A 14,089-nucleotide genomic window follows, 5' to 3' on the forward strand; every position below is an offset into this window, starting at 1 on the left:
TAAAGATGTGGTTGAAGAATTCCATGAACAATTATATAATGGAGTACAAGTTCTTAGCATCCATAGCATTCATTATCCTTTTTGGGACGATTTTGTTGTTTGAGATATGAGAGGAGCTTTTTGATAAAAGAACTTTTCAACATGATTTGAATTATCTCTACTCCTTAACAAGTCATGAATATGAATTTGGAATCATTATTCCATGTGATTATTTCAAGAAGAAAATAAGTGATTAGAAAATTTTTGGTGCTAAATTGGGTACTATGGAACATCTTGGTTGGACATCCAAAAGATTGAGGAAAAGAAGAAGGAAAAAAAAAGTCAATTGAACTCAAGGACGAGTTTTATCGGAGAAGAGGAGAATGATGCAATACACAAAGTCCATTAAATGATAACCAATTGTATGGGAAGTATTAGGTGTTTGTTAAGTCTTCTTTGGAGAGGTTGGTAAGAGTTCCATAGAAAAAAGAGGTCTATTAAATATTGTATTAGAATGCCTATAAGTGGAGACTTGATTAATGGCAAAAAAAAGTATATTTGCCTTGTGTAATTGAAATGAGTGATCTCTCCTTTTCAAATTAAGCATTGGGTTTGGTTGTGTCGAGCTAATCCACGATTAACGACATTGAGTGGATTTGTTGTCCCTGATCCAAAGATGCCCAGTTACCTTATCTTCCATCTCTTCCAGACCCTTGGGTCGCCCGCGTCAGAGTATTACAAGACATTATATATATTCTCTTCCAATTTGATCATGAATAATCAAACTAATCTCAGTTGCAAAATCTTTGTGACGACGGTTAGGGGCAATGGAATACTTTATGTAATATTTTCTTAAAAGTTATAATATGTATTCGCATTAGAGAATTATTATTGGCACTCTAAAAGTCTCATTTTGCACTTCCAATTTTCTATAATTAGAAAGAAATGACTATAAAATGAGATTTTTGGAGGGCTAATAACAGTTCCCTTCATATTATCGTACGCTCATATAACCAATAGTCCAAATAACAATTTACACATAAGATATATTTTATTGACTACTCATCCTTAACCCTTTTGATGTCATTATTGGCGCCATACGACACAAAATCTTGGCCTTTCCCATTTCAAAGATACGACAGCATAAGTTTACGCAAGAATTAACTACCGCTAAATTTAAGTTAATTAATAACCATAGGAATGTAAAATGTCAGTTTGTCACGGTATTACGAACTGGTTGGCTAGTCTTAAGATGTAATCAGTGTTGAAGAATGCAACTCTACATTAGAAAATTATGTTCACTTCTAATAGCACAACAACCTTTTGCAATAATGATGCTCTCAAGTTTTGAGAATTAGGTCACTCAAAATCAAACACAACAGAAAATCCAAAACCATCCAAACGCCTTGAATTCATGCCATCCAATTTGTTTCTTAACACAATTTTTTCCACTATAGCTAGCATTGTGAATTCAGTCACAGCATACATACGTACGTACCACATCACTTATAGCAGCACATATATAAACTAATATATGAAGGTTTCAACGGTTAAATTTCCCCTCACGGACATTGTCATCCTTGGCCTCCTTATGTCGTCAAGGACATGGGAGATTGAGATGTTCGGCAGACTTGATATTTAGTTGAATTTTGGCAAAAACGCCAAAAATCCGTCTGACACTTGTGCATGCATGTGCAAATTAGCTCTATAGAGCACATGAATTCATTTTGTTTAGGTGTAAAATTGTCGGGTACAATTGGCACAAAATAAAATAAAATCACGTATAAAAAGCATATGAAGTCTGTAGGTTATGTAATGTTTGTTGGATTTATCCAATATAAATCAACCTTTAAGTGGTCTACTACATGTAATAGGAATGAAATATTGGAGAATAATGTCAATTGTGATTTGATCTCTTAAAGATATCAATCCTATATAAGGTGTCTTATATTGGAAATAGGATTGATGGAATCCTTAATTGAATATGATTATGATACTTGACTTGGAGGCTAAGAAAGTAAAGTTTAGGTTTCCTTTATGGATGGAAACCCTAGCTTTTAGCCTATATAAAACACTTGTCCCTATAAGCCCTAGAACACACAACATAATGCTTCCCATAGAGTAGTTGTATTCGGCTAGGAGCTTATAGAAGATCTTGGTGTTGCCATGCCCACTTCTTTTCGTGTTCGACTTCTATGACCGTCGTTGGAATCAGGTCAGTCACTTCTTCGTTTGTGTTTTAATTGTATAACCTTATACGACTAATAGTTGGTATCAGAGCCATTGGTTATATAATTAAAACCTATTAAGATTGAAGTTTGATTAAAGTTGTCGAGAAAATTGATGAAGTGAGCTTTAAATTTTTTTTTTTTTAAGCAACATGTTGAGAGTACATACAATTGTCTTGAAATTTTGTGCAATTTCTCACATCCCATTAATTGTCGTGAGTAAATCATACACTGCAATGATAATTCTTGAGCAATTGTATAATTAATATATTGTCGTTATGATCTACTTCCTGGGACCACATACATCTTGCAACCAATTGCATTTATCATTCATGATAGTTTCAACTAAAATCATTATGTATGAGGTTTTGGCATATTAATAATTAAGAATTATACCTTGCTATTGATTTGTGACATGATTTAGACTTGTATATATGCACTTGTAGAGTGCATCAAATCAGTTATAGTCCTGTAATATTCTATCAAATTGGGATCTCTTTTGCATGCAACAATTCCTAGCCGCTTAGTCCTAGAAATTATGCAGTGTTGAGTCATTCAATTTTAAACAAGGAAAGTGGGTTATGCTCATGCGGATTGCTTGTGCACTAAAAGAGGTTTGGAGTCCATTGCAAGTATGCAATGAATTTATTGTAAAAGTTGGTCTTTCTGCATATGGGGCGTAAAGTTTATAAAATCTGAGCCTGCATCGTGAACCTGTGATTACATGTTGGTTTGATTGCCATATCACTTTTAACTATTTTACATGAATATTCATGTCAATTGCTTCAAGTCGTAATACAACAGTGGCCTAATTAATTTACTTAGAGACTGAATGCAAACTGCTTAATGAATAATTAGATTTGGATTTTAAATGTGGCAAGCATGTTATTGTTAAAGCTCTTATTATATTCGGTTTTGATAAAGGGATGTAAAGAAAATTTTGATTAGAATGTTTTACCATATGTTGCCGATGTATTCTCAAGTTGTGTAAGCATTTGTACAAATTTGCATTTGTTCTAACCTTGCATTGGAGAATTTCTTGAAATCCCTCAGTCGAACAACCCAATGAAGAGATTCATATATACATCAGTATATGAAATTCTGGTATGATCTTTTCTTTTGGTCTTCATGATAAATTATATAAGGAATGGTTGTGTTGGAATCATGAAGTGTTAAATTGTTCCCGCAAAATTCAACCATGTCGTGACGTCTTTCTGATTGTAGGAGATGGAATTAGTCATATCCTATAATTTATCAATACTATTGGGATATGTTGTGCCTATGATTGTAATAACATATATTACAGTTGTGTTGTAGGGAAGCATATGCTATGTTTTATGCATGTCAACTATATACATGTCTGTTAATGAATTTTAATAAAATTCCTATACATGAAAGTAAGTCATACATATTTTGGCAACATTTGTTAAGCAAATGGCGTGTATAGTGTTGCTTGTATGGCTAATTTGGTTCAAGCATGAGATGACATATTTTTAATATTGCCGTGGGTTTTGGACTATAATGAATTGTAGTTTTGTTTCCACTAATATTCACGAGCTGTGAATGAACTTTTATGCCATTAATAGCACAAGAAATATGCGTGACTAATCAATTAGGTTTGTCTACAATTTTTCTTTCCCATCTCAGTATAGTCATTTAATTGTATATGACTAGTTAACTATGAAATTGATGCATATCTTATGGATTGATTGAGAATGACAGGAAGCATCCAGTGATAAGAACAAAGGTATTATACAAATGAATAAGGTTTGTATTAATGTGACAATTCTCATTTGTATTTTTATCTATTCTTATATAAGAATTATGGTTGGTCATGTGATTATATATATGTTTACAAAGAAATGATGAACATATGAAGGCATGAGGTATGTAATCCATTCAAAATATGTGACTTAATTGATAAGCATGAATTTCAAACATGTATTATTGTTTGTGGTTTTTCCTATGCCTAAAGAATTTAAACAGTGCTTTGATTAGTAAATTTTTATGTGTCATAAGGGGAGAAGAAAAGAAACATTTCATGGCTAATGTATGGCACATATTGGAGATGTTTTCAATGGAAGAAAATAATTTTGGTTGTTCCTTTTATTTAATTTGGTATTTACATAAGCTAATGCATGATTTTAATGCTATGTTTAGTAGTTTTGTGTTACGGAAAGAAATATATAAAAGGAAAGGAACATGTTTGACTTAAGAAAACATTTGAGTGATTTAGCTTTTAAATTAAAGGAATGTATTGTTCTTTCCCATTACATAAAGTATTTCTATTAAGTAATTGACTCCATAATGATAAGTATTGACATTCTTGTGGTGGAATAAAACTTGTTCTATATGTGATTAATCTCTTTCAAGTATATTGTCAGGTTTCTTGAGATTAATTTAATGTCCAAGGGAGTCATGAAGGAATTAGTGTCATTTGTTGGCAAGACTCGAAGCTCGAATCAGGTTATTACAGTTAATTAATCTATGTGACTTCTTGTATTGTTTTCAGGGCAGAGTTGACCAATGCCTTTTCAACTAAGCAAGACACAACGGCTTAGTTGCCAATGGGACTGTGTTTTTGAATTACTTCGGTCAACTTTGCATCTTAATTAGAATAAAAGGGATAATCTTCTTACCTACAGGTGTGGATTACTTCTTTTAGTTTAATTAAGATGGCATAGTATGTGTTTTATTTCACAGAAGTTGTGAAAATCTTCATCTTGCCTACATGTGTTGAAGTTTTTCATGAAGGTACTTTTGTGACATAAAATCTAGTACTAGAAACTTGTTAATTTTCTTGCCTAGAGGTGTAAATTAATTTAGTTTCATGAAGTTTATTGGGATAAAGTTCCATGCCATTAGTGACAAATATTTCCACAATGAGCCCCATAAAAGGTTGTGGTTTGAAGGCATGGAAATCGGTTGCATCATGACATATTTTGTGTCTCTTCATGAGACTTGTTGATGCAAAGTATTGGACCCATGAAGGTTAATCAAGGATTGCTAAGGTACACATTGTTTAAATCTTACGCTTGTAAATCTTTTCAATTTGAACTATGATGTCAGTTTAGAGGATGAAATTTGACTACTAAAGTTTCCTTTAGACATCGAAATTGATATGATATGAAATTGAATTTGTTATGGATGCATAAATTCATGATAAATGCACATAATTGTTTCTGGCAGATTACGTGTTTTGATTTAAATCGGGTGAATGACACGTCTAATGGTCACCAAATGACCTGAATTTTGGATATGTTCAACATATAGATGTCTACTATGTGACTGAATTTTTTTGTAATTTTCTGCCATGTATGTTAATTATGATGAATTTACTAGTAACTCATGCTCGTATAGACAGTTTTTACTGACAGATTGTGTTGGTCTTTTTGAGACGTCACTTTAGACTACTATTTTGATCCAAAACAGCTCCATATTTTTATCTTATGAAGATCAGTATGTCTATTTTGGTCAGTATAATTTTGGCAGCAATAAAGCTTGTAAATTAATTATGATAAATTCTAAAGTAAGTGTAACTCATTGCTGAAATTCTGTTTGACAACTTTATGTTGGTTGAGATGTCTAATTCATTATGTCTAAAATATAGAGCAATTTTCTTTGGGTACATCTTTGAAAGAATATATTAACGAGTGTTTGCCCAAGTGGGAGAATTAGTGAACGAAATTTGGGCTTCACACTCATTAACTTATTTGCAAGTATAAACTCTGAGAACTTAGTGGTAGTTGTTCTAAAATTTTGAGCATTAAATGGATTTGCATGAATATATTAAAGCGTTATTCTATCTTCCATGAATTTTTGTTTCTCGAATAACCATAATATGTTTAAGTTGCACGAATGGCTACTTAGTACATGTTTATATATTTCTGTTACTTGCAATCATTCAGATTTCTCGATTGATAATTTTATTTTGGGGCTCATAAGGATTTAGCATAAATGTGGACTTATTAATACATATAGGATGGTTGTTGGATGCACGTTTTTTGTGTAACAGTAGTGAATGCTTTCATGCTTAGTTGTACCTTTCATTGAGGTAATACACATTTATTGACTAAGTAAGGCTATTCCTAAAGGCATTTTCAAAAGTATGATTTAAGTATTGATTTGCAAATTAAGTAATGATGTTGCAGATCAGTGGGAGTTTGAGTTTCGTGTTAGTAATGCCTTACATTTGCAGATAACCTATAAAGTATGTATAGAATCCATGTATTCATTTTAATCCCCAGTTGGATTCATTAAGTCACATTTTTCGTGTGCTAGTCAATTATCTGATGAAATATATATCAGATATCAAGTTGTTATCAAATTGCATATTAAATGGCATGACATGGTTTGTGCACTGCCTCAGTTGTAAGGATTTTCATCTTGCCCGCAGGTGTTGGAAATCACTATGAAAGTAACTGGTATGGTGCATAGACTAGTGTCAAAAACATATTAATTCATCTTACTCACAAGTGTTGAATTAATTTGTTTTATGAAGTTTTTGGGATATTTTACTTGGACATGTGCCTATTTGGTATTTTCAGTTGTTGGCTACAAACATCGTTTGTATTGTTACTAATCTAATGAAAGTGATGCATGATTGTTTTGGAGATGTATTCACACCTACAGATTATTGTGGTTTCATTAGATGAAGGATATCTGCATTGACAGATTTAAGGCTTCGAATAAGCATAAAGTGTAACTTGTGAGTTACAATAAGGTGGACCTGAGATGATATAAAGTAAGACATTTTGGTTAATATAAAGTTTCATCTCTTGATCATAATTTGTGTTTCATGTGAATGAGGATCTTAGCATGTGTAATTATGAAGGTTCTAGGTTGTATCAATCCTACAACCTTGTTAGATCCATGTTAAGAAATGCATTTGACAGAAACTGCATTAAGGATGAGATGTAATCACTATTACATGGCCACTAAAGTGACATTAGTCCCCAATCTCAAGTATAAACATGAATATTACATTTTGTAGACCAAGTGGGAGAATGTTGGATTTATCCAATATAAATCAACCTTTAAGTGGTCTACTACATGTAATAGGAATGTAATATTGGAGAATAATGTTGATTGTGATTTGATCTCTTAAAGATATCAATCCTATATAAGGTGTCTTATTTTGGAAATAGGATTGATAGAATCCTTAATTGAATATGATTATGATACTTGACTTGGAGGCTAAGAAAGTAAAGTTTAGGTTTCCTTTATGGATGGAAACCCTAGCTTTTAGCCTATATAAAACACTGGTCCCTATAAGCTCTAGAACACACAACATAATGCTTCCCATAGAGTAGTTGTATTCGGCTAGGAGCTTATAGAAGATCTTGGTGTTGCCATGCCCTCTTCTTTTCGTGTTCGACTTCTATGACCGTCATTGGAATCAAGTTAGTCACTTCTTCGTTTGTGTTTTAATTGTATAACCTTATACGGCTAACAATGTTTGCTCATGTTAGTTTATAATTACACAGACAAAATTATATCATATCGGTTTATATATGGTTGGAATCATCATTTGTTTTTGTAATTAATCAAAGGCAAAATTGTGCACTTTGTTTATATGTGCGCTTGTGATTGGATGAATCCGTGACATAATTTCTTGGAAGCATAATGTTAGGGAGATCAAAATTTTAAATTAAATTTGCAAATCAGATGATGTGTTACCAATAGGAAATAACTATGTTAATAATGCTAGGAAGACCAAAATTTTAAATCAAATTTGCAAACCAGGTGATGTGTTACTAATAGGAAACAAGCATGCTTAATCATCACTTAAGTAATAATCCAATCATGAACAATTACATCATTTGGTTTTCAAAATTTAGTTCAAAAATTTAGTCTCTCTAACATTATCCTTTTGCAAAAATCATTATCAATATATTGCATGGCACCAACTATTGCCTTCTCTGTTTCTATAAACTTAACCATCAAACTTTTATTTTTATTTATTAATTCTGCATAAACCATGAAATTGAATTATTACCTTATGCCATGCAAGCAAGAGAACAAGAAGAGAATTAGAATTGTAGCATTTGCATTTCCGTACAGGGTTGGCAAGATATCATTTTCCATCGAGTTTTAGGGTGATGAAATTAAACTATTTTTAGGTCGTTGATGAAGCTAAGCTAGACAATTTCCATTGGCATTGTATCATTGCACCCCACAAAACCACCCCTTTAGTAGCACTTTAGTAGCACTTTATGCCATGCAAGCAAGAGAACAAGAAGAGAATTAGAATCGTAGCATTTGCATTTCCGTACAGGGTTGGCAAGATATCATTTTCCATCGAGTTTTAGGGTGATGAAATTAAACTATTTTTAGGTCGTTGATGAAGCTAAGCTAGACAATTTCCATTGGCATCGTATCATTGCACCCAGGGCCGGCTCAGGCCCAATGTGGGTAGGGTGACCGTCCGGGGCCCAAAATAATTGGGGGCACCAAAATTATTAGGAATTGATATATTTATATATGTTTTCATAAGAGTATAAATTTATAAAACTTTGTTCAATGACAAAGAAGTTTAACTAAAATTGGTGGTTTTGTTGTTTGAAATTAATGAGGAGGTCTTAGGTTCAAAACACCATGTGTGCTTATTTGCTTTTCAATTTTTACAAATTATGTTTCATAAGAGTATAAATATATAAAATTTGGCTAAATGATCAAGAAATTTAATTAGAATCAATGGTTTTTGTTGTTTAAAATTAACGAGAGGTCCTAAACTGAAAATGCTAAGTGCATGCTTATTCTTTTCAAATTTTACGAATTTTTGTTTGGTTGTTAATTTATTTTTAATTAATAGCTAATAGCTATGTGGGTTGTTATTTTTAAACATTTGTTCCAATTCAAGTTTAATCTTCCACAAAGAGTAATGCGTTGGCCAAATTTTTAGACCAAATTTGCAAATCACATCAAAAAGTTTAATTTAGTACCAATTTATTACTTATACACATCAATTAAAGACTCAAAAATATAATTATTTTTTTAGTCCCATATTGACAAGGTTAGTAAATAAGAAAAAAAACGTCTCACGATTTATACGAAAACACTTTAAAAGTTTAAATGGAAAACAAAACTCATATCTATCAACTTGTGAACCCGAAGTTTTTTTGTTTCTTCTCACGATACAAAATAAATTAGTTTATCCTTGTTTCTAAATTATTAAGTTTGAAGTGCTTTTCTAAGTATAATTTTATCGATATCTAACATGTAAAAACAAATAAATTTCTTATATAAAGTGAGGGCACATTTTTTTATGTTGTCTCGGACCTCAAAAATCTCTAGACCGGCCCTGATTGCACACCACAAAACCATCCCTTTAGTAGCACTTTAGGGTCCACACAGTACATGCATATTATGTTTTATGAGGTCTTAATATTTCTGCTTAGCTGGTCTTTCTATATTAAACCAATCGGAGTTACGATTGATATAGAAAAAGCTTTCTCAACATATTTAGCATCTAGGCTTTTTCCTTATTTACACAGATCAGATTTCACAATTTTTTTCCTTTCAATTTTATGCTAATGAGTTGTGAGGTTGTTGGACCATCAGTTCACAAAGAACATTTTTGGGTTTACCAGTAGCTAGCAAGTAAACAACGAGATTACACATTAATAGTTATAGAGTAAAAAGTTGGTCATGGATCATGCCCCCACTTCCTGTCAATAGAAAAATAAAACAATATAATTACCGACTAGTTTTTCGCCCAGTGATATCTGGTATAAGATAAAACAATTTTTAATTAAACAAAAACAGCTGGATTACTGTACCTCCCAATAGTTAAGACTGCTAAAGCAAGAAGAGAGAGAGAATATTACGTGCTAATATGCTATAAACATATATCTAGGGTTAGGGCTTGGTCATACCACCACAAAACCATAAGTACTTGTTTCCCCTCTCTTTCTCTCTCTCAATCACCAACTCACCGCCCCGGACTTCTAATTTGCCATCTTTGATTCTGAGTCAAAAAAATCAGTCAGTAAATTCAGCATATAGTGTCAAGGGGGTTCGGGGAAATCAAGAAACGCAATTAATAACCAAGATCTTAAACAGGGATCTAATTTATCAGAAACTTAAATGAGGAAGCGGCAAGTAGTTTTGAGAAGGACAGAAGAAGCTTCAGCAGCTTCATCTTTCACCGTCGTGAGATACGGAGAGTGCCAGAAGAACCATGCCGCCGCGGTAGGAGGCTACGCTGTTGACGGGTGCAGAGAGTTCATGGCAAGTAATGGGGAGGAGGGAACAACTGCTGCGCTCACCTGTGCTGCCTGTGGCTGCCACAGGAATTTCCACAGAAGAGAAGTAGAGACCGTCTGCGAGTGCTTTTCGCCTTCTTCAAATGGTGCTTAATTAAAATAATTAAGCAGCTATATATAATAATAATTATTATTAAGTGTGTGGTTTGAGAGATATTGTTGTTTTAGTTTTTTCTGGGTTGAGAGATTACGGAAATATATGCCTAGACAGTCTATTATATATGTATGGGTGGAAGGTTAAAAGGTATTGTATTTTCCTAGTTGATTTAAGTGTGTGCAGATGCTCTTCATTTAGCCGTCCAGAGCAAAAATTAAAGAAAAATTCTCTGCCGCAGGCTCCTGCTTTGGTTTTGGGGTCGTCGGCTATCTTCTTCAAAATCATTCTTAGCATTTTTCCTCTCCTTTTCCTTTTAGTTTGTTTGGTGTAGAATAGTCGATGTGAAACGCTGCAATTGCCATGATAGTTGTCTTTTGCCCACATCCAGAGTAAACGCAAGGTTTGGATCCAGTTATCACCTTTAATATAGGGTTGAAGCAGGAAGTCGTGAAATATGCCAGTTTATGTCAGAGATGTTAGTTTAGTCAGATCGACACTATGAATTTAGCTGGTGTGGTGATATGGCTCTCAGATGGCCAGAGAATGTGGAGCAACAACCTGATTTTATCTTTTTATTTGTTTATGTATAATAATTTCCATGAATTGTCTTGAAGTTTGTTTTGATTTCTCTGTCTAGGTGAGTTTGCTAGTTTGATTGCTCTCTATAAGAGAGTTGCTTGATTTTGATTTTCGTTTAGTGTGCTACCTCTTTTGGATCTGTGTGTGAAGGATAGAGCTATTTGATTTGCTGGATCTACTTCACTTGGTGTTCTAGGAACGTGGTGGTGATAGGTGATGTGGTCGACCCTTGGGCATTGTACTCTTGTCCCAATATAAGATTTGAAATTTTGTTCTCATATGATCTCATGTAACACAAGGTTTAACTATTTTATTGATCTGTGTAATCCAGCGGTTTTCTATGAGGTGGGACAAGTGCTTGAAGTCCATCTAACGAGGTTTAACTGTTTTATTGATATGTGTAATCTTACTATTTTCGATGAGGTTGGACAAGTGCTTGAAGTCGACTCATTGCTTTGCGATTAGTGATGCTTTATTTAATATTTTTAGATCTTGTGTGCAAAGACCCTTTAGAAACCAAGTTATTCATGATATTTATTTGTAATGCCCTTATGAAAATATGGTACTTTTCTTTGAAAATAAGTCTGTGCAGATTAAAAGAAAACAACAGCTAGCAGCTATGGTGTATGTGCATTACATGGTGATGGAGCAGTGAAAAAAATGATACCAGTTTAGCTAAATCTTTAGTTTTGTTATTATAAAAAGGGTATATAGACAAACTATATTAGCTAAATATTTAGCTAATTTATCTCAAGTAACCTAGCTAGCTAGTAGTTTCTGAATTTCTCGTGTATTAGTAAAAAGAAACTTCTTCTCATGTATTTAATTCTTCTGAATAATTATGTACGTACCTAGATATCACGTTTGATCCTCCATTGATAAGTGCATATATTTGACATGCATAAAGCATCAATTTATGAGTGGTACTGACTGATCTTAAAAGTTCGTTCCGGAATTATTCCTCGTTCTGTATCTAATATATATATAGTTCATATATTGCCAGATTACTCCTTCTGTATCCAATTCAATTAGTACATAAATGTTTAGATTACTTTGTATTTACTTTGAAGGCCCACATATCTAATCGTGTTGGTTGTTATAATGGAGGGTTTCTTTAGCAACGTACTTGAAAGGTGATTAAATTGTTGATTATCCGTAATATAATCTCTTTTGGTAGGTCAAGTTGTTGATTATCCCAAGAACGAAAAGCCAAGAAAGAACGGTATAGAACGCTCCACGATGTTCATATGCAATTTCAACTGCCAATATTCAAAAGAACATAATGAAGAAGGTTGAATAAACTAGAATGATTAAAACATGTTCAAAATATATAATTACGCAGTAGTACACTCTTAGAAAACGTTTCCCTTTTGGCGTTTGGTGATCAAAGGATCTGAAAATGGCAATTGCCGAACCAAATATGTACAAGGTTTTCTTTTCCCTTCTCTTTTCCTTTTCGATGTTCGTAGGGTTTTGACGTTTTTCATGATCGTGCTTGTGAGTTGTTGTAATCAAGTTCGGCCTTGAGTATGGAGAGGGAACAAACATTCAGGTATACATTACATTATATGTGAGTTGAACGGGTAGATGTCAATTCTAAGAAACCCTCAAAGCAGTATGTACGTATGCATGTTTAACTTACTGGGGGCAAGCACTAAGTAAGTAAGCTATCACGCCTTTCTTCTATTCTTAGAGATCTCTAATGTGACCTTAGTAATCCGTAGTCCATAAACCAAAGATGGTTATTGCTCCCTGCTCTTGTATTAATCTATTTTCTTTCCGATTTCTAGTCACCTGTATTTTTCATGTTTTTTTTTATCTTTTTTTTTTTTTTTTTTTTCATTTTAGTTGTACAGCTCAAAATATATATTTTATGCTTAAGTATCATATTAGCCAAATATCTCTTTACCTAAACTACTATTAGAAATTCCCAAATACATATTTGCTTGTAAACGGTCTCACAATTAATCAAGCACATTCCAAATTCTAGCGGTACATCCAAATTATTCATTCTATTTTCACTGCTACTAGGTGAAAAAATGGTACGCAGTGTTTGAGGAGGGCTTCTTTAGGGCTCAAAATGCACAATCTATATAATGGACCAAACTCATTTTGGCGCATGGGCCAAATAGTTTGCTGTCCGAATAAAACTTTGGGTCTTAGAAATCCGTCAATGCATAGCCAAGAAGAATTTGGTAATTGGAATTTTTTTTTTTTTTTTCAAACTGGACTTGGGTGTTGAAAGATCAGCAGTAGCTGCTGCTTACGACCAATTACGGTTGAACACGTGTTTAAATTTTGAGCTGCTGATCTGTTCAGCAGCAAAGTTCTATCTTCCTTTTTTTATATTATTTATCCTATCTAAGATTCCACCTGCCATCAACTCAAGAGAAACGAACTTCTGCATAAAAAGAAGGTAATGAGAAGTCTTGCACTGTGGTCCAAGAAAAACCATCTTAATCAATTCTAGAGATACTTGCACGCTTTTAGCCAAAAAAAAGGTAATGGGATTTACTAGTGCTGTCATGTTGAGGAAAAGCTTTAAAATTGAATGCCAACGCCTCTTTCTTGGTCATTTTTTCATCTTGGCACTATACAGAAAGCTTACAGCATATTATAATTGAAAACGTTGCAGACCAATCATGAACTCAAATGGTTGCTTAAGCTTTTTCTTAAATTCCATATCCCTTGGCCTGCCAAGTCTACAATTTGCGTTACACGTACTTCTGCAACAACATTATACATTTCTAAAGTACTTTGAAAATACATACCTTTATACCTTTGGTAAATCCGTAAAGTACTTTGAGAATATCTTTGTATATGAAGTTTTGCTGCGAAGAACATAGAAATATATGTAGTTACTTTTGAATTTCCACTAAACATATTGTGCCAATGGTTGTGAAGCCTTGTGACCCCAATATGGGGTTCTAGTTTTCTAA

The 14,089-nt window shown here is 33.2% G+C and overlaps 1 protein-coding gene across 1 annotated transcript; it reads left to right on the forward strand.

The window, feature by feature from the left end:
* The first annotated feature begins 10,035 nt into the window (after positions 1–10,035).
* LOC137708061 (mini zinc finger protein 2) lies at positions 10,036–10,852 on the forward strand. Its single transcript, XM_068447044.2, has one exon. It carries the CDS (start codon positions 10,296–10,298, stop codon positions 10,566–10,568), a length of 273 nt encoding a protein of 90 aa, XP_068303145.1. The 5' UTR covers positions 10,036–10,295; the 3' UTR covers positions 10,569–10,852.
* The last annotated feature ends 3,237 nt before the right edge of the window (positions 10,853–14,089 follow it).

This window comes from Pyrus communis, chromosome 17 (assembly GCF_041283825.1).
Source record: "Pyrus communis isolate YQ-2024b chromosome 17, ASM4128382v1, whole genome shotgun sequence".
NCBI classification, from domain to species: Eukaryota; Viridiplantae; Streptophyta; class Magnoliopsida; order Rosales; family Rosaceae; genus Pyrus; species Pyrus communis.

Excerpts from the sequence above, each read along its gene's own strand:
- LOC137708061 (XM_068447044.2), top strand. The coding sequence starts at position 10,296 with ATGAGGAAGCGGCAAGTAGTTTTGAGAAGGACAGAAGAAGCTTCAGCA.